This window comes from Asterias rubens, chromosome 5 (assembly GCF_902459465.1).
Source record: "Asterias rubens chromosome 5, eAstRub1.3, whole genome shotgun sequence".
Taxonomy (NCBI): domain Eukaryota; kingdom Metazoa; phylum Echinodermata; class Asteroidea; order Forcipulatida; family Asteriidae; genus Asterias; species Asterias rubens.
The window spans coordinates 4726679-4748078 of record NC_047066.1 but is presented as its reverse complement, the minus strand read 5'-3'; the positions used below and the strand labels follow the sequence as shown (position 1 = coordinate 4748078).

The window sequence follows — 21400 nt, the reverse complement described above, 5'->3', positions numbered from 1 at the left end:
AAACTGAAGCAGCGAGGGTTGCGTAAAGAAGGTAAATTGATTAAGTTAACATTCAAGAAAAAGGTGTACGGTCTATCCCCGCCGGGATTCGAACCCGGAACCTTTGAATTAGAAGTCCAACGCGCTAATCCATTGCGCCACGGGGACTCGTGCATGATTAGTAGTAAATCAGGCAACCGAAGGATGAGTTGTGTGGATAGTTTATACGGGCCATTTTCTCACTTATTGAAACTTAGCACTTTAAATGCTTTTTATCTAACACTTCGGCAGAAATGTAAAAATAAATGTATAATTTTCCCAGATCAAATTTTGCAAACAAACTTATCTGAACGCGAAGGATTTTTGTTTTGTCTTTTCAAAACATGCCTATATAGGCATATAAATAGTGCATTATTTGGACATTCAATTTAAATTTGGGACATATTATATGATTTAATCTTCAAAACAAATGGTCTCTTGTTCAAAAAATACATGTGGCAACCGTTGCGTAAAGAAGGTAAATTGTTTGAGCTTACAATGATTCGAACCCGGAACCTTTGAATTATAGAAGTCCAACGCGCTAATCCGTTGCGCCACGGGGACCCATGCAGGATGAAAGGTAAGTCTGACAACCGAAGGACGATTTGTATGGATAAACTATAATACGGGCCATTTTCTCACTTATTGAAACTTAACAATTCGGCAGAAACGTAAAAATAAATGTACCATTTTCCAGATCAAATTTTGCAAACAAACTAATGTGAACGCGAAGAATTTTTTTGTTGTCTTTTCAAAACATGCCTATAATATAGGCATACAAATAGTGCATTATTTGGACATTCAATTTAAATTTGATTAAGCTAATATGCAAGAAAAAACTTTATCCCCGCCGGGATTCGAACCCGGAACCTTTGAATTAGAAGTCCAACGCGCTAATCCGTTGCGCCACGGGGACCCGTGATTGATGACGAGTAAGTCTGGCAACCAAAGACACGGCTAAACAAAAAGCAACTAAACACTGATATGATGAACGTGCCGACTTTTAAATTAAAATTTTAAACTTCTCCTGTTAAAAAAAATGGCATGTGGCAGACTGAAAAAGCAAAGTTCAAGTTATCATTAAGAAAAAACTCTATCCCCGCCGGGATTCGAACCCGGAACCTTTGAATTAGAAGTCCAACGCGCTAATCCGTTGCGCCACGGGGACCCGTGATTGATGAAGAGTAAGTCTGGCAACCAAAGACACGGCTAAACAAAAATCAACTAAACACTGATATGATGAACGTGCCAAATAAAAAAAATAGATGTAAAAGACAAATTGTCAAGATTAAATTATGACAAATAGACGAAGGGAAAGTACTTTTGTCTCTCGCCGACAAATTGATTAAGATTTCATAGGCATATAGATAGGACTTTTAAATTAAAATTTTAAACTTCTCCTGTTAAAAAAATGGCATGTGGCAGACTGAAAAAGCAAAGTTCAAGTTATCATTAAGAAAAAACTCTATCCCCGCCGGGATTCGAACCCGGAACCTTTGAATTAGAAGTCCAACGCGCTAATCCGTTGCGCCACGGGGACCTGTTGGTAAGACTGGTGTTTGAGGGTCGTTGTACCACTAGCTGTACCACCAATAACGTTTACGGCTTTACGGTATATTTTGGCATATTAAAGGCAGTGGACACTATTGGTTATTACTCAAAATACCTGTAATTACTAGCTGTCGATAGTATAAAACATTGTGAGAAACGGCTCCCTCTGAATTAACGTAGTTTTCGAGAAAGCTGTAATTTTCCACGAATTTGATTTCGAGACCTCAGAACTAGACTTTGAGGTCCCGAAATCAAGCATTTATAAAGCACACAACTTCGTGTGACAAGGGTGTTTTTTCTTCCATTATTAATTATCTCGCAAATTCGACGACCAATTGAGCACTAATTTTCACAGGTTTGTTATTTTATGCATATGTTGAGATGCACCAAGTAATAAGAAGACTTGTCAGTGTCTTTAATGTATCTTTTCATTTTAAACGATTTGTTAAATAAACTGCAGAAACTGGGTTGTCAAAATTGGTGTTGTCACATACAGATAACAAATCGAGCTGAACAAAATAAACATCTTAGGGTGTTCAAATAACACTAAGTTAGTTATATTGTTTTTATGCAGCAATCAGTGTTATTTGAACACCCATGGTGTCAATATTTATAACCCAGTTTTTTTGCAGTGAAAGTGTCTACTTTATTGCGATACATAATTATACAAAACGGGGAACAGGAAACCAGTGTTTCAAGTAAACATTAAAAGCATTTATAACTATTGTCTTCCTTTTAATTCTCTCGGGTAATATATATTTTATGCTGTAAAATTATTTTGTACAAGACAATAGCTCATTATTTTAAAAAGCTTTTCATGAATGCAAAGAAAATCAAAGTTGTTATTGTGTAAAATATGTATATATTTATATGATATTTGATATTTATATATTTGATTATTTCTTGTTTATCATACTAACGGGCTACCGTGTGAGGAACAGGGTGGTGACTGTGTTGTTTTCAATTACTGACGTTTGTATCAAAATCATGTTTGTGTTTGAAATGCAAGAATATTTTATATAATGTAAGCTTTTATTATTCAAAATGAAGGCCTAGTAAAACAAAAAGTAGACTTGATTCTCTTTTGTGCGAATATTACTTAAAGGCAGTGGACACTATTGGTAGTTACTCAAAATAATTATTAGCATAAAACTTACTTGGTAACAAGCAATGGAGAGTTGTTGATAGTATAAAACATTGTGAGAAACGGCTCCCTCTGAAGTAACGTAGTTGTCGAGAAAGAAGTAATTTTCCACGAATTTGATTTCGAGACCTCAAAATTAGATTTTGAGGTCCCGAAATCAAGCATCTTCCATTATTATTTCACAACTTCGACGACCAATAATGGGTTCTAATTTTCACAGATTTGTTAGTTTGTTCATATGTTGAGATTGTTTTATTGTTTTCGTAGGCACTAATAGTAGTTTCTATTGACGTTGAGACATCTCTGGTTCTTAGAAAGTTAGGCCTAATTAATGAGAAAACAGGTGGATAACTTGGCCATTTTGTGTATACAACACGGCATTTTGACAGTGGTTTTGATTTCATTTTATTGCAGGTGTAGTTTTTGACGAAGTTTTAGCTTCTGATTCGGGTTTTTGTTTGGTTTAAGCTTTTACGTGTAACTGAATACGCATAGAAGTGCCATGTTTTTTGTTTTCACAAGTATATTTTTGTATGAAGAATATTTCGATATGGATAGGACTTTTTGATTCAAAAAGTATAAAAAGGAACTTGTCATTTCTTTCGTTTACCTCCAATATGAGCGGTCTCGCTTTTGAGTATTGCACAATTTGATCCTGGGTTGGTAGGGATCTGTCATTTTTATTAAAACATTTTAAGCTTCTCTGAGGGAAGAATATTTGACTTTTCGTTTTCGAAAGTATTCATGGGTAATTTGTGACCCGCTCTGTAAAAATGAGTCAGATGTTGACAATTTAAAGAATTGAGTTATATGCATGGCTGGAAATAAACACAGCAACGGTTATCTGGTAATAATAATGTCTAAGATTTTGTATCGCGTTGCTGAGTTACTCCCGTTTGAAATTAGCCATTTATAAAAAAAAAGATGTTTAAAACGAAATACAAGTAAAGTGATGTTTTAAACTACCATTTCAAGCAAAAGGATACAAATTTGATTAAAGTGATCACAAATTGTTGTATTCATAGCTTTATTGCCTAAAAATAAGTGTTCTAAAGGTTTACAATGCAAATATAGATCTTATAAGGTAAAAAGAAAAAAAAACAATTTTGTTTTGACATTTTCCACATTAAACTGTCCATTACACAATAATGCATTGGGCGACATCTGACTCATTTTCACAGAGTGGGTCACATAAAAAGCAAATAATATAGATCTTATAAGGTAAAAAGAAACGAACATTTTGTGTTGTTGACATTTTCCACATTAAACTGTCCTTTGCACAATAATGCATTGGGCAACATCTGACTCCGATCCTTTTAACAGAGTGGGTCACATAAAAAGCATTGACTAATGGTAATCCCTTGTGAAGTGATCAGCCGCTGTCCGTACTCTGCAAACACCGGTTGGGTAGGCCTAAAGCTTTTGCGGCTGTGAAAGAAAAAAAAAAAAGTTTAATGAGTTAAATGCTTCTAAGTTCAAGCCAAATAATCGTATAGGCCTCAATTGTTCAATTGTAAATTGAAACACAGCCACTAAACCAGAAAAATTGTAATCTTTATGATAAAAAATAAAATACATTCAAATTAAAAGTGCATAATCATGAATCACTTATTTTGATGTTTAGGGTTCGTTATTTTTATTTTTCTGGTTAAACAGTATACCGCCCCAGTCCCACCCGGACAAAACAAATACGATAATACAGGCCCAAAACTTTATAATAAACTATTGTTCAGCTTTCTGTCCCAAATATGATACACGAGCGATGGCAAAAAAATTTTTTTTTTATTTTTTTTTTTCAATTTCCAGAGTTTCAATCAATGCGATAATTTCAAAGTTTTCAAAACTTGTTTTTAGTTTTCCATTTACATGCAGATAATATATATTGTCTTATGAATAAAAATAGCAATTATTATTAGCAGTTATGCCTACGGGTGCGTTGGGGGTCACCGTGGGGTTAAAAACAAACACCCGGGGCCTCCCTGGAGCTCCCCACCACGTCCACCCGGGGAAAAGATATTAGACTGTGAAGGGCCGGTGTCAGATGCAATTGTGTCCGCCATGCAATACTGTCCGCTCCGGACACTTTTGCATATGCAATCGTGTCCGGGACTATGCAAAAACCGTCCGGTGGCCATGTACATGACTGTACATGTATGTGCGCGCGTGTAAGCGAACGTGCATGCACTGAACCTATTCACGTATTTTATGATTGCAGCGAATATAATTAATTTATACCCAACGGCCGAACATTTCACATAATTATCATTCATGACATGCACTTAGCTTGTAAGAAAAATGGCAAACGTGTTCAGTCGCCACGGCGTTTAATTTACTGCAAGGTCGGTTTTGCACGGGGGCGGACACAAATGCATATGCAAATGTGTCCGGGCGGAAACAATTGCATTATGCAGCAGCGTCCGCGCGGACACGATTGCATATGCAAAACCGTCCGGCGAACATTATTGCATATGCAATAATGTCTTCCGGATAGTATTGCATAGAGGACATAATTGCATACGACACCGGCTTCGATGTAGCCTGAACGTCTGACGTCATTCTTCGAGGCTGATAAAGACAGGGGCCCAGTCTAGCTTCGATGACGTTCCTTCGCTCTTTTTGACCGTTGTCCGATCGACTGCGCGCCATCTCTCGGTAGAGGGCGCACCACTACTTATCAGGTCAGATCAGGTTTACACACAACTTACAAAATGGCGTTGCTCGGGAGAAGTTACCAGCTTGGGAAAAGTGTCACAAAACCAGGTAAATTATTATTACTTTTGTACATAACGGAGTTAAAGAATAGATCAAGTCTTTCTATAGATGCCGAACTGTCAATTTGTGCAAAAGAAATGGACGATATTCTGTAAAATGATTGAGTTTTGAAGGTTTGAAATCCATGCTAAAAATATTGTCGAGAAAACGGCATTGCCGGGTCGCACTAATACTATAGTAATACCGACAACTCACGACGGCCCTCACGACAACTCACGACAACAATTTTTAAAAACACCCTTGTCACACGAAGTTGTGTGCTGTCAGATGCTTGATTTCGAGACCTCAAATTCTAAACTTGAGGTCTCAAAATCAAATTCGTGGAAAATTACTTCTTTCTCGAAAACTACGTCACTTCAGACTCGGAGGGAGCCGTTTCTCACAATATTTTATACCATACCTCTCCCTATTACTCGTCACAAAGAAAGGTTTTATGCTAATAATTATTTTGAGTAATTACCAATAGTGTCCACTGCCTTTAACTTGTTTTTGCATTTAATTATCTCCCTGGGGCCAATTGTTAAAAACAATCAGGCCCAGGGAGATATTTTGATAACAGCTCCGTAATAACTAATTAAGAGTAAGACTCGAGCGGTTTCTGCTAATAATACTAATAGGCCCTACTATGTGAATAAAAAGAATCAATGGTTAAAGGCACTGTACACTTTTGGTATATACTTAAAATAATTGTTATAAAACTTCTTTGGTAACGAGCAATGGAGAGCTGTTGAAATTAAAAAAACATTGTGAGAAATGGCTCCCTCTGAAGAAGAAACATAGGTTTTGAAAAAGAAGTAATTTCTCACTAAAATATTTGAATTTAATTAGAGACCTCAGCTGAGGTCTCAAATTCGACCATTTGAAAGCACACAACTTGTGCGACAAGGGTGTTCTTTTCTCTCTAGCAAGCTCAATGACCAATTGAGTTCACATTTTCACAGGTTTGTTATTTTATTCATAAATTTTGGGATTCATCCTGTGAGAATACTGGTCTTTGACAATTACCAACGGTGCTTTCTACGACTTTTGAGAAACACTACATTTCAGTGCCAATACTACTCAAAAAGAGATATATATCCACAAGGTGTTACCAAAAACCTCTCTTAGTCTTAGTTATACTTTCACAATGGAAAGTTTCAAATCCTTCTTACCTCTGTAATTGCAATGCCACTTATCCTGCTAATGTTTTTGTCTTTATTAGGTCATCTGGGTCTATTGATGACATCACTGAAGGCTGTATCAGCAGCGCCCTCTAGACTCTGTTCATCGTACAGTAAGTAATCCGTTTTGCGGTTAGCTCGTTGAGTAGCATCATAGCTCAAAACTCTGATTATGTCCGAGGCTGGCTTCACGTTCAAGTTTCCCCAAGCTGTGGAATATTTTGCCCTTGACCAAGACACCAAGCTCTAGATTTAACTTCTCTGTCATTGATAGTTTTTGCGCGACACTTCTGACTTTTTGGATGTGTTTTTTTTTCAGCCCATAGATGTTAAATAAATAAGTTAATTTTTTTGCAGTTTTCACTGTCGAGAATCTTGCAAGATTTAAAATTTTAAAAAAGTAATTATATACACCCCCTCCCCAACATTTGTCTCAAATTCAGCTCAAATCTACCTTCTGATAATCCCAACATTTCACATTTTTATTCAATAAGGCAGCCCACCCTTTTATTATTTTCTTGTGCGTGTCCTGTGTTCATTTGGTGCTTAAAATGTTCCATGTAAACAGTGACGTAGCCACGTTGGGGGGACCTGCCCAGAACTCAACATATTGTGTCTACTGTCCATTGATCTGAGGGACACAGCGTATGATTGAGTTTCAAATGTCACAGAAAAGAACACAGTCCAAAGGCCATTCAACTTATTGCATGGCCCCATAACATGAACAGTTTGGAAACCAGCCGTCGATTTCACCAAACTCTCCCTAACTTAGAATAATCTTAGGGAGTTAAGTTCCGTATCCAAAGACGTTAAGATGCATTGAACCCGTGGTAAGTTAGGACGGGTTACTCGTCCTAACTCGAGATAGGATTGATCCTAGCGTTTTATGAAATCGGCTGCTGGCCCCGCTTCATCAATAATGGTCCCATATATGAATAGTTTTGTTGAACTGCTCGAAAAATTGAGGGGATGGGGGCCCCCTCCTCAAGAAATAATATAGGAAGAGGACATAAAACCCAGAAAAACCACGACTTGAAAGTCTTGAAACATTACCATTAAATTGAGCTCTGTACCCTGCAATTTTCATTTCCAGAATATGTGAATAATGTAGAGCCTGGAGACAGTATGAGGGAGATCACAGACAGAGCGGCCACCAGACTATTCTTCGGAGAGCTTGTAAGAGGTGAGAACCATCATCAAGCAATGTCCTAGGTCTTAGGAAAACTCCATAAGCCCAAGTTAAAGGGGAGGTATACTTTCACTATTAAAATTAGTGGCGATCAAAAGTTTCTGTTAAAAACCTACAAGAACTTTCAATAGCACAATACAATGCATTTTGAGAAGCATTTAAAGGGATGCTGCAGTGAAACAGTTAATTTTGCTGTCATTTATTTATTTCTGATATATGTATTGAACATCAATAAAATGTGTTTTGTTTATTCCCGACATATCTGAATTGCGTAATGAGCCTTTTGTGGATTGTTACCGCCCTTACCATCGACGTCACATCGGGAATTCGAACATATCGTCGGCAAAAAAAGTCTGGTCCCTAAAAACTACACGCGCCTAGGTACCAGGCCACACAGTGCACACGTCTCTATATGCACACAGCCAGGGGGCCCGACGGCTCTGGTTACCGACATGACGTCACGTTTATGCAAACAGTTAATCTCTTGAAAACCATTTTTAAAATACTTGCGCATTTAATTAAAACAAAATTTTTAAATCAGGTTTAAAAAGTCATGTTTAATTGTTTAAATGGATAAAAAAAACACTGCAGCCACCCTTTAACCTCAAAGCAAGGTGATTATGTGATTGTGAAATCATATCAGGGATTATTCTTCTTGCCCGAGCATATTCGCGCTAAATTTTCAGGGATATCTAAAAAGAAAATGAAATGTTTTAATGAGCTCTTCTAATATGTGGGAGAATGTAATTGTAACTTTGCAAAAGGCACCACAGCAAAAGCACAGGGCACCAGGGCAATTGCTGTGGGTGCCGTGGGTTTATTCAAGGCCTGCAATGACTGTTGCAGTATATGGGTTGTGACCTTGTCAGGTAGAGTTTGTTATTTTAGAGAACTCAGGCCTGTGAAATCTCCACTTTAAAGCGGATATCCATTTTTTTTTTATTGATTTGCTTTATTTATTTCCATTTTTTTTTTTTTTTTTTTAAATATATAAATGTATCCCCTTGTATAAGCTTGGCGAGCCTTATATAGTGTATAAGCTTGTCAACAATAATAAACAGCTACAATAATGTGAGATAAGCCTAGTTACTGGATCAATGGGATGCCCCAATTCGACCAGCGTAAATGCGTCACGCTCGCTTGACGTTACATGATCATTCTTACATCATGTAGTGTTTCAGCTCTTTTTTTAAGGGTCCACTCACAGGCCTGAGAACTGTCCTGCTATATATTCTACTATGTCAGAGGTCAGAGTACATTTTTCATAAAAATTTCAAATATTTGTCCTGTTTCCATCCAGGTCTGGGAATGACAATGAGTTACCTGTTCCGTGAGCCAGCCACCATTAACTACCCCTTTGAGAAGGGACCGTTGAGCCCAAGGTTCCGTGGTGAGCACGCCCTGAGACGTTACCCCTCGGGTGAAGAGAGGTGCATTGCTTGCAAACTCTGTGAGGCTATCTGCCCAGCACAGGTACAGATTTTTTCCAGTTAATATCAGGCATGCAACTTTTCACCTGATCAGCTGATTTCCTCTTTTTCTTTTCAAAACAGTGCCATAAAAAAAACTGTTAAAAATGTGATCGGCCAGTTTCTCTTGTTTTGCAATTATAAAGTTGCATGTCTGTAATATTCTTTGCCATTGAGGAGATAACATAAGTGAAAGGAAAAAATATATGTTGGATTGCACTTTCACTAGATTTTTTTCGCTTGATTTTTGATTTTGATTTTTTTATTTTTTCTGTCTAGAATGCCCAAAACACAGTGCAGAAATATTTCAGGCACTTCCACATTTATCCCACTTCCACTTTGTCACATTGTCTACACCGCCCAGTTTGGGGCGATCTCTCCCACGACTCGCCCCCATAGGCAAACCGTCTTAACTGCATCAGTTAGACCATCTATCGCATCACATGAGCACACCACATGGTCTTTCCCCTTCACTTCTTAGTGGATGTAAAGTATAAAGTGATGAGCAAATGTGACATCAAAGTATAAATCATGCTGTTTTAACAGCATGACAACTTTAAATGCAGATGTTTTGAGAAGTTGTGTCGATAGTATCGTTTGAAAAGTCCCTTCTGTGTTCATGCCAATGCTTCATCAGTCAGGTGTTAAAGACACTGGACACTATTGGTAATAGTCTTCTCACTTGGTGTATCTCAACTTATGCATAAAATAACAAACCTGTGAAAATTTGAGCTCAATTGGTCGCCGAAGTTGCAAGATATTAATGAAAGAAAAAAACACCCTTGTCGCACCATGGTCACACGAAGTTGTGTGCTTTCAGATGCTTGATTTCGAGACCTCAAATTCTAAATCTGAGGTCTCAATATCAAATTCGTTGAAAATTACTTCTGTCTCGAAAACTACGTCACTTCAGAGGGAGCCGTTACTCACGTTGTTTTATACTATCAACCTCTCCCCATTACTTGTAATCAAGAAAGGTGTTATGCTAATAATTATTTTGAGCGATTACCAAAGGTGTCCACTGCCTTTAAACAATTCACTCTCTCTCTCTCTGATTATTCAGGCCATCACCATAGAGGCTGAGGCAAGAGCTGACGGTAGCCGGCGAACAACCCGTTATGATATCGACATGACTAAATGCATTTACTGTGGGTTCTGCCAAGAAGCCTGTCCTGTTGATGCCATTGTAGAGGTAGGCTTTTGAGTTCTTGCAAAAAATAAACAGGCAATTACTCAATGAGTAAACATGCCTGTTAATAGCATTTATAAATAAATAATATTAATGACAATGTCAAAATCTAATAAAGCGCTCGTATCTACCAAACAAGGTACTCAAGGCACTGAGTATATAGACGATGTGACCTCTGACGTCACACGAAAACCATAACATGATTCGCGCGCATACCGCCGGGCAAAACCTTTGTGTTTTGGCAGCCAGCTAGAAAGTGTACGCAATCTTACTTTGACTACGCAACTCAGTGCCCGGCGAAACATGACGTGTATAGTATTTTGTCAACAGAGGGCGGTTTGAATGTAAACATAGGTCACATCGTCTATACAAACTATCAGTTCCAATGCCACAACAAACCATTTGCGCGTTGTATTTTAATATTGTCAAGTACACTGCTCATCTGGAGGTTGCTATGCAAAAGCTTACCATGAACCTTTGGCATAGCAGCTGCCCTTTAGTCTGATGAATTCAAATGTAAGTGGTACATTGTGACTAAGCAATTGTGACATTGTGGTAATTTTTAAGCACAACGAGCACAGCGGCAGATCCACAATGCAGCCACATGTCCCCACCCTGCCCCCCACTATGAAACCCAGATTCATGCAAAAAATTCATTCTAAAAAATGACGACTTTATTCTTCTTCATTTCAGGGTCCTAACTTTGAGTTTTCAACAGAAACGCATGAAGAGCTATTATACAATAAGGAGAAACTCCTAAACAACGGTGATAAATGGGAAGCAGAGATTGCCGGCAACATCCAAGCTGATCACTTATACCGCTAGAAGTACACTTGCATTGATTATCGAAGAGCAATAGTCGCTTCTGAGGCCGAATCCGAATTGGTGTCTACATCTATTGGCTATGGCTGTTGCTAAGGGTGTTGCTAAGGACGTCCTATACCTCAATGCATGATGACGCGGAAATCTAGCCGTAGCCTGAGCTGTAGCCGCTGATTCGGACATGGCCTTATCTTTAGAGAAACAAGGGTTCTATTTAATCTGGCTGCTAGCCAGTCGTAGACATCAGTATTCTTCAGTATTCTCCTCTGAAACTGACTTTGCTTGTGTGTCTGTCATGTTGGCAGGATAGTTCTTTGATGCATTTCCAATATGGTAGTTTTTGTGGGGGCCATGTGAGCCATTTATACGTGTAGGTCCCAACCTGCCAGTGAGAGGATGCTGAGTTGCAGGAGGTTGATTTTAGTGGACAGCTGTCTGGAAATAATGGACTCTCTGATGTGAACTGAGACCAATTTCACAGAGCTGCTTAAAAGTACAAAATACACTAAGCAAAACAAAATTATGCTAACCAGGTTAAGGTTACCAGCAAAAATACCATGTCACATGTACAGTTTGCGACTGGGATCCTGCTCTTTATTGCTAAGCGAAGATTTTTTAAGCAGTATTTTCTACTTAAGCAGCTCTATGAAATTGGGCCCTGAAGAGAGGGCACTGTACGGTGACTCTGTGACTCTGCCAGTTTGTGTATAGTAAATTCAATGTTAATCACATCCAAGGTTTAACTAGTTTTTTGCCTGTTCTATTCCACAACGCAGACGCTCGAAATTCATACCACTTCCATTTTACCCAATTTCTGGCATTCATTCAGGAGAAAACATTGTAAAAACAAACTAATATTGTACTGGAAATTTCAAATATTTAAATAGTGCCCTCTGCTTCTGTGAGTAAAAGTGAAAAATAATGGATTGTACCTGTTTATGGGGTACTTTGTTGACCTTAGCTCCCTCAATTTAGCTTCTGTTTTCACCACTTTAAGATTGTCTTAAAGGCACTGGACACTATTGGTAATGACTAAAAATAATCGTTAGCATAACAATTTTCTTGGTAAGGAGCAAATGAGAGATGTTGGTAGTTTAAAACATTGTGAGAAATGGCTCCCTCTGAAGTAATTTAGTTTTTGAGGAGGAGGTAATTTCTCGCTCAAATAATAAAAGACTTCACAGGCCTGAATGAAGCCTATTTAGGCATCATAAAGCACACAAATTTGTGCAACAAGGGTGTTACTGTTTATTCTTTTATCATTTTCTTGAAACTGTGGAGACAAATTGGGTTCAAATTTTCACAGATTTGTTATTCTGTGCATATGTTGAGATACACTAAAGTGAGAATACTGGTCTTTGACAATTACCAAAGGTGTCCAATGCCTAAACTAAACTTTAAAATGTGCTTTTATTCATAAATGATGTAAATAGACACTGTGTGGATGAATCTAAACAAGACAAATTTATTAAAAAGAAATTGTTATGAAACACTTAATAGTTCCAGATTGCTGTTTCTTTATCCCTTAAGTCAAGTTGTCCAAATAACGCTATACATGTTGCAAACTTATAGGCCCTCAAAAATAATGGGAATATTTTATTATAGATTTTTTTTTTCTAAAAAGGGATAAAACAACTATTACCCTTTCCATTAGCGCCCAACAGTAATACAATTCAAGGTCAAACTGTGGATTTTTATAAAAATTAAACAAGTGTTGTAGTATTTGGACTATTCATAAATGAAGTTTAAAAAAAAGTGCCTGCACCTAAAATAAAGAACTCTCTTAAAAAATTCTTTAAAAAAAAACAGACACTATGGGGATGAAGTACGGATTTGACCATGAATGGACAAAACTACAAACAAATCCTAGAAGGTTAAAGGTAAGGGGAAGGGCTGGCATTTTTGTTTAATGAAAAAGGTGTCAAAATATCGCAAATTTCCCCAAGGGTTAGGCCCTACCCCTGGTGAAATTTTCCAATTTAAGCTCAAATTCGCTTAAATCGCTGGACTTACCCCTTCTGATATTTTGTAATTTAAGCTCCAATTTGCTAAAAATGCTTGTGATTTTTTTCAATTTAAGCTCCAATGCGCTTAAAATGCTGGACTTACCCCTTGTGATTTTTTTCAATTTAAGCTCCAATGCGTTAAAAATGCTGGACTTACCCCTTGTGATTTGTTTTCAATTCTAAGCTCAAATTTGCTAAAAATGCTGGACTTACCCCTTGTGATTTTTTTCAATTCTAAGCTCAAATTTGCTAAAAATGCTGGACTTACCCCTTGTGATTTTTTTCAATTTAAGCTCCAATGCGCTTAAAATGCTGGACTTACCCCTTGTGATTTTTTTCAATTTAAGCTAAAATTTGCTTAAAATGCTGGACTTACCCCTTGTAATGTTAATACGCTTTTACATGCTAAAACTGAGACGAAAATTATTACTTTTACCATGGAGGAAGGAAGAGAAGGAGCTCGAACGAAGGGACTTCAAAAGTCGAACCCGTGGTACCGCAACTGTTTAACGATACCTCGTAATCACCCACATACCTTACACAGACAATGGGCGACCTGGCGTATGTGAGTTTGCGCGTGCGCACTTGGTTCTTCACTCAACTATGGTGTCGTATGTCGTATGGATATAATACAGAAAAACAACTTTTTTGAGACCTGATAAAAATTGTGTACACTTGTGCCCACCAAATCGAAAAATACAATTGAATACCAACCACCCTCGTGTGCTAATACCCAAATTTTGAATCACCGCTAGTGACCGGAAAGTCACAAAAAATGTTAAAATATGCCATGATGTTTCCGTGAAACACCACAAACGGTAAATGAAAACGAGAATAATTATTCACAATTCTTGTCTCCAATGATTCAACTTTACACGCAGGCCAGAGCGCAGACTGGCGGTACCACACGTTCTGTACAAAGAGATTTAATCATACTCGTTAATCGGCCGTCCAGCTGGAGGTCTCATATGTTTTTTCCACTGGCCAGACAGGGGCATTGTCAGAGTATTCTTTTGTTACTCTGCGGTTTTGCGGGTCGTTCGAGCTCCTTCTCTTCCTTCCTCCATGCTCATTTCTCCATTTGCTCATTTCTCAAAAACTACAGCACCTCAGTAAGTAAAATTTCAAGGGAAGCTTTCTACTATCATAATCTTCAAACTGTGTAAGTTTAATGTAAATCTGTTGACATTGTGGTTTTTGTTAGGAAAAAGTACATGTACCCTTTAAAAGGCTGGACTTACCCCTTGTGATTTTTTTTAATTTAAGCTCAATTTCGAAATGCTAGACTAACCCCTTGTTTTTTTTTTGTTTTTTTTTCTTAAAATGCTATAAATTATCAACAGCTGCAATGTGCTTCTTACCAATTGATTGTGGTTTTTTGTTTCAATTAGTATGTATACCAATACTCTCCCTTTAGATTGAGTCACAATAGCAGCAGTAAGAGATGAATGCAGTTTTAGCAACAACAGTTCAGTTCATGGCAAGTTCGTGTTGGTTCTACAAAGAAATGTTGTCATGGAAACCGTAACACAATTAGCAAGAGTAGGCCCTAAATAAGATTTTATAGCGTAAAATCTGATAACTCGAGGTCGGCAAAATTGATTTTCAATTAGCACGGCCAATATATAATATTACCACTCCGCACGGATGCTAAAGAAAGATGCTTGAAAGCTTTTGTTGTCAAACGCATTATACAGCTGATTCTTGTTAAATAAAGAGCACTGTTTACAAAGAGGTAATTCTGCTTATAAAAAGTACATTCTGAATTACGTCTCAAATCTTTTTCTGCTCTGTATTTCTTTGTTTTGCTGCCCTCTTATAACAACGTTCCTGGTATAAAGAGGTAATTTGGCCAGTCACAGAGACTCTGTTATTAAGAGTCTACTGTATCACAACACATCGATTCAAATCAGCCTGATAACTCCTTCATCAATCACACCCAACGTGTGTTTACTGTGTACGCCTATACAGGTAGAACATGACTAGCTTGCGAATGGCAGTCTTCGTCACTTTTGTTGGTGGTAAGTTTTGTTTTGTTTTGTGAAGGTACATGTTTTAAAAGCATTTATGTAAACTACTCACAAAAAGTAAGGAAACTTTTTTCAATCCAGTATACATGTATTTGTTATTATTTAATACTCTCTTTGTATATGGTATATATCAATGCAAAGCTGAACTGTTCCTCTTTAAAATGATACCACAGTTGCAATGATTACATGTTGCTGGACTTGACCACGTTAATAAGAATGAGACAAAGTCACAAATCAAATGTGCCAAAATTAGCAATTTTGTGTTACTGTGTGAACAATCAAATTGACAATGTAGTTCACACAAGCAAGACAACTTACTGATCTTAATCCACTTTATTGAGACAAGAAGTTTGGTATAGAGCAAGACAACTTACTGATCTTAATACACTTTATTTATACAAAAAGTTCAGTAAGAGTGGATGATCCGAAGGCGTTGATGACAGCCTGGCACCTTCTTCTCATTGCTGCACACAAGTCTTGTGATGCGCTTATGATGAGGGATGGCAATCCATTCTTTAAGGAACCTGGTTAGGTCAGCCACAGTTGATGTGTAGGTGGTTCTGGCGCGGACAGTGAGGCCAAGCTGGTCCCACAGATGTTCCATGGGATTCAGGTCTGGACTGTTAGCAGGCCAATCCATCCGGTGCACCCCAACATTTTTCAGGTAGTCAGTCACAAGTAGGGATCGAAGGGGGCGAGCGTTGTCATCTTAAAATATGGCATTTGGTTGAAGAGTCTGCAAGTATGGGACTGCATTCGGCTGTAGAATATCGTCTTGCAAATACCCATCAAACAAGGTGTTTTTCATGAGATGAGGGTTTATGTCCGATGAGCTCACTGGTGCAAATCATTGTGTAAACCATTAATGGTTCTGAAAAGCTTGATCGGTTTGGTTATTGAGCATTACCTAATGACCATTCACAGACAACGGTAATTTTGGCACATTTGATATGTGACTTTGCCTCATTGTTATTCGTGTAGCCAAGTTCAGCAACATGTTATCATTGCAAATGTGGTATCATTTTAAAGAGGAACAGTTCAGCTTTCCATTGATATATACCATATACAAAGAGAGTATCAAATAATAACGACAAAACTGTATTGAAAAAAGTTTCCTTACTTTTTGTGAGCAGTTTAATATGCCACTAGTTGGTATGGCAATGAACTGAAACTGCTAAGGTCGTGGGTTCAAAACCCACCCGAGTAATATGCCTGTGTTTTTTTCACATACCTAGATGCCTAGAGTAAGTACTGAGTATACCGTGCTAACAGTTTAACACACATCGGTGTATAAAAGGGTAAAAACCAAAAATAATATTCTTTATTACCCCGATGCAACTTTCCATCTATTAAATTATGCAACTTGTTTCATAACAGCAACTCTCTGGAGCATTGAGCATGTCAAAGCAAGGGTTTGCTACTACGGGCAAGAGGTAGACGACCGTGGCCATCTCCGCTGGTTGATGCCTTGCAAAGACTACGATGGACGGTGCAGCTGCACCCAAATCAGACCAGGAGGCGTGAGCCTAGCTGGACGGCATAGTCAGCTCGATGAGGACGGTGGTCGAGAGTTCACGGACAAGCCGCTGTTCACGCGGGACCAGCAGAGCATTCTTCAATATTTCAACTGCCCAGGTAAGGGTAATACACTTAATATCCGATTTTAGGTTAGGCCCTTCACTTTTTGACCAAAAGCCCAATTCCATCATCAATTATAGAATTGCAACAGAGCATCAAGAACTATAGTACCCCACGCAGTTAAGCCCTTCGCACTCCGCGCTCACGTGCTCCACCTGACAGATTTTCCCCCATCAAATTGTTGTCTGGATCAGCTGGTCAACCATAATAATGAAAATTTATAAGGCGCCGGTATCCGCCATGACTGACGCTCATGGCGCACTAACAAATAGAAAAGAAAGAAAAGAAAAGAACAACAAATTAATCTCAAAAACGTGAGGAAAACAGGTGGGTTTTTAAGCAGGATTTAAATACAGTCAATGAAGAAGACTGACGAATTTCAAGGGGTAGATTGTTCCAGAGTTTGGGAGCAGCATGTGAAAAGGACCGATCTCCCAAAGAGTGACTGGTGCGGGGGACAGTAAGTTGCAAGGCGCTGCTTGAACGAAGGCTACGTGACGGTAGATGTCGACTGATGATGTCTGTCATGTAGTCCGGTGAATTTCCTTGAAGTGACTGGAAAACGAGAATGAGGATCTTAAAGGCGATGCGCTCGATGATGGGAAGCCAGTGGAGGGACTTTATATTTATGTTCATATTTACACTAGAAGATCCTGTATAATGATAAGCAAGTTCGGGTGTCGACAACTGGGAGATTGACCCGAAATTACTCTATTCTATCTCTTCATACAACAGATTTTCTGGCCGCTACATCAGCTGAGCCTACCTCAAAAGAAGGGACACCTACCCCGAAAGAAGCACCTACACCTACCCCAAAATTAGCACCTCCGCGGATTGCATTGACGTAGAAGGTTACCCATGTTAACTGCATGCCAACTACGGTGTACACTGAAGAATAACGCATGTCCATTGACTTTCTTTATGGGGGAAGCAGGGACAAAGAATTCATTAATAATAGATTCTTAATTTTGTTTACTTTTTTGTATTAAAGGGAAGGTACTAGTTTGGTAATTTACTCAAAACAAATAATATGAACTTAAAAACTGACTTGGTAATGAGCATTGGAGAGATGTTGATAGTATATCAAAACATTGTGGGAAACGACTCCCTCTGAAGTTACGCAGTTTTTGAGAAAGAGGTATTTTCTCACTAAAATAATAAAAGACTTCTAGCCAGAAGTCTTTTATTCCTATCTGAAAGCAAACAAATTCGTCCAACAAGGGTGTTTTTTCCTTTCATCATTTTCTCACAACTTCGATGACCAAATGAGCCCAAATGTTCACTGGCTTGTTATTTTATGCTTATGATGGGATACACCAAGTGAGAACACTGGTCTTTGACAATTATCAACGTGTATACAGTGCCTTTAATTTACTTATTTGTTTAGTTTTCTTTTTTTTCTTCTTTTTTTCCCCAGTTTTTTTCTGGGAGGGGGGCAAGGGCTCTGAACGGACTAAGGGGTGTGGACCACGATGCAATTTTTCTTCCGTATGGGAAAAGAACAAACTTATAAATCATTTGGCACTACAACTGACACACTTTTCTTTTAAAGTTAATTTATTAATATGACACTCTACAACATAATAAGTTCAATTGTTCATTAGTTCAAATGTCTTGTCACTGCTAAGCCCAAACAGTTGTGCTTACAGTATCCGGTGAAGCATGTGATTCTATCTGGGAGGGATGTGATAGGCTGTCGAACAAAAATGTGCCATAAGCGCAGAGTCTCGCAGTAAGCCAAGCCATGAAATTGGGCCAATGTATGTATGAATCAATTCACTGAAACTGGGTAAAAGTGTCCTGGCAATTTTTCTTCTTCGGCTACTTGAACGGAGACCAAATAACAACACCAAGCAACCTGTCAAGTCCCAACTTCATAAGCACTCGCTAAACACAGAATAGTATTGCTTTGCAGAATCAGTTTACCAGTGCCTAGTGCCTTTAACTGCAACCAATTTCATTTTATTAAAAAAAAAAGGAATTCACACAAAAAAAAACCTTACAACTTGGCAAGATAATTCAATTTTGACAACAAATACATTCAGAAGTATGTACAAGGAAACAACCAAAATTCATCAGGGGGCATTTGTTGTATGTATTTTTTCCTGACTTTTTTTTTCCCGGAAAATTTCATCAACTATAATATTTTACAAAATAATACAAAATTTGTAAAACCTTGTATGTTTGATTTTGAAATAAAAATTCAATACCCTTTATAAAAGAGTGGTCAAACTTAATATTTATATAGCATAATACACTTAAGTCTACTAATGTATTTTGGAGTAAAAATGAGTACAATCGTTTTTCACTGTTGGGTTTATACGCCAAAAGCACATTGGCAAATAAATTCATTTTCAAAATAATCGTCAAAGATTAGTCTAGGTGTCCAACACTTTGAGGTCTCATACAGACAGCCAATAAACTATGACCACAATGGGATCCATAGCCAGACCATTAGCCAGACCCACAATCCAGACCTATATAAGCCAGATCCATAAGACAGGTCTATCTATGTAGCCAGATATACGGCTAGAACAGCCATATCTTAAGCTGGATCTATACACGTAGCCAGATCCATAAGACAGGTCTATCTATGTAGCCAGATATACGGCTAGAACAACAGCCACATCTTAAGCTGGATCTATACACGTAGCCAGATCCATAGCCAGGTCTATCTATGTAGCCAGATATACGGCTAGAACAGCCATATCTTAAGCTGGATCTATACACGTAGCCAGATCCATAGCCAGGTCTATCTATGTAGCCAGATACACGGCTAGAACAGCCATATCTTAAGCTGGATCTATACATGTAGCCAGATCCATAGCCAGGTCTATCGACGTAGCTAGACTTATGGCGAGATCCAAAGCTGGATCTATATGTAGCCAGATCCATAGCCAGGTCTATCTTAGTCTTGGCCCAAGACAACAATGCTCGATATTGGATAGTGTACTTTGCTCAGTTGTAAATCGCCGAAGCGCGCCCTCTTTGACTGGAGAGCTTGACTGGTGAGCAACTCCAGACTAGTCTAGAATTCAAGCTCGCCAGTCAAGCTCTCCAGTTAAAGAGGGTACGCTTTAGCGATTTACAACTGAGCGTTATACACTATCCAATATCGAGCACTGACGTCTTGGGCCAAGACTAGGTCTATCTATGTAGCTAGACTTTAATATGGAGTGATCCAAAGCTGGGTCTATACATGTAGCCAGATTCATAGTTAGATTCATAGCCAGATTCCCAGCTCGATTCACAGCGAGATCCAGAGCCAAAAAAATTTAATGCAAATTAATTCAGGCAATTCATCACCTCTATATGAATTAAAAACACCAACTGATTTCATTGTCTAGGTTAGCGTCACATTGGATTATCATAATGAAACAACCTCAAATGAAATTGCTGAATACAAATTGTTAAGATCATTTTTTCCATGTTGCACTTGAACAACAAGTTTGTACAATAGAAAGAAAGGGCAAACAAAAAACTTGCAGTAGGTTTATAAAAATTGCACAAAAATAGTAAAAAGGTTGTGAGAAGATAGCCCAGGGCCCAATTTCATAGAGCTGCTTAAGCACAAAATTTTGCTTAAGCAAAACAATATTTGCTTAGTAAAATCTGATTACCGGCCAAGACTCCACTCAATTGTTATGCTAAGTAAACAACAGCTAAATACCAGTCACAAGCAATGTATGTGGCATTTTCGTGCTTAAGCAATTTTTTTGCTTAAGCAGCTCTATGAAATTGGCCCCTGATCACTTTGCCATTACAAGTCAATTATGTACATGTAATGGCACTTGATTACCAGTGACCATTACAAGATCATTCTGCAGTGGCAATAGATCACCTGATTATTTCTAATCAATCCTGCAGTGGCACAAGATCACCTGACCATTACAAAATCATTCTGCAGTGGCAATAGATCACCTGATCATTGCAAGATCATTCTGCAGTGGCAATAGATCACCTGATCATTTCTAATCAATACTGCAGTGGCACAAGATCACCTGACCATTACAAGATCATTCTGCAGTGGCAATAGATCACCTGATCATTTCTAATCAATACTGCAGTGGCACAAGATCACCTGACCATTACAAGATCATTCTGCAGTGGCAATAGATCACCTGATCATTGCAAGATCATTCTGCAGTGGCAATAGATCACCTGATTATTTCTAATCAATACTGCAGTGGCACAAGATCACCTGACCATTACAAGATCATTCTGCAGTGGCAATATATCACCTGATCATTTCTAATCAATACTGCAGTGGCACAAGATCGCCTGACACTTACAAGATCATTCTGCTGTGGTACAAGATCACCTGATCATTGCAAGATCATTCTGCTGTGGTAATAGATCACCTGATCATTACAAGATCATTCTGCTGTGGTAATAGATCACCTGATCATTAC

General features: G+C 38.2%; 1 protein-coding gene and 4 non-coding genes across 5 annotated transcripts; 1 reads left to right on the top strand and 4 right to left on the bottom strand.

The window, feature by feature from the left end:
- Positions 1-73: 73 nt before the first annotated feature.
- Positions 74-147, bottom strand: Trnar-ucu. The gene has a single exon. It is a non-coding gene; the product is annotated as a tRNA-Arg (tRNA).
- A 713-nt stretch (positions 148-860) lies between these two features.
- Trnar-ucu lies at positions 861-934 on the bottom strand. The gene has a single exon. It is a non-coding gene; the product is annotated as a tRNA-Arg (tRNA).
- A 178-nt stretch (positions 935-1112) lies between these two features.
- Positions 1113-1186, bottom strand: Trnar-ucu. The gene has a single exon. It is a non-coding gene; the product is annotated as a tRNA-Arg (tRNA).
- Positions 1187-1484: 298 nt separating this feature from the next.
- Positions 1485-1558, bottom strand: Trnar-ucu. The gene has a single exon. It is a non-coding gene; the product is annotated as a tRNA-Arg (tRNA).
- A 3846-nt stretch (positions 1559-5404) lies between these two features.
- LOC117290999 (NADH-ubiquinone oxidoreductase subunit 8-like) lies at positions 5405-11565 on the top strand. The gene is made up of 6 exons (XM_033772596.1): positions 5405-5473; positions 6687-6758; positions 7739-7828; positions 9135-9307; positions 10367-10495; positions 11186-11565. The coding sequence occupies exons 1-6, from the start codon at positions 5422-5424 to the stop codon at positions 11315-11317; spliced, it is 648 nt and encodes a 215-aa protein (XP_033628487.1). The 5' UTR covers positions 5405-5421; the 3' UTR covers positions 11318-11565.
- The last annotated feature ends 9835 nt before the right edge of the window (positions 11566-21400 follow it).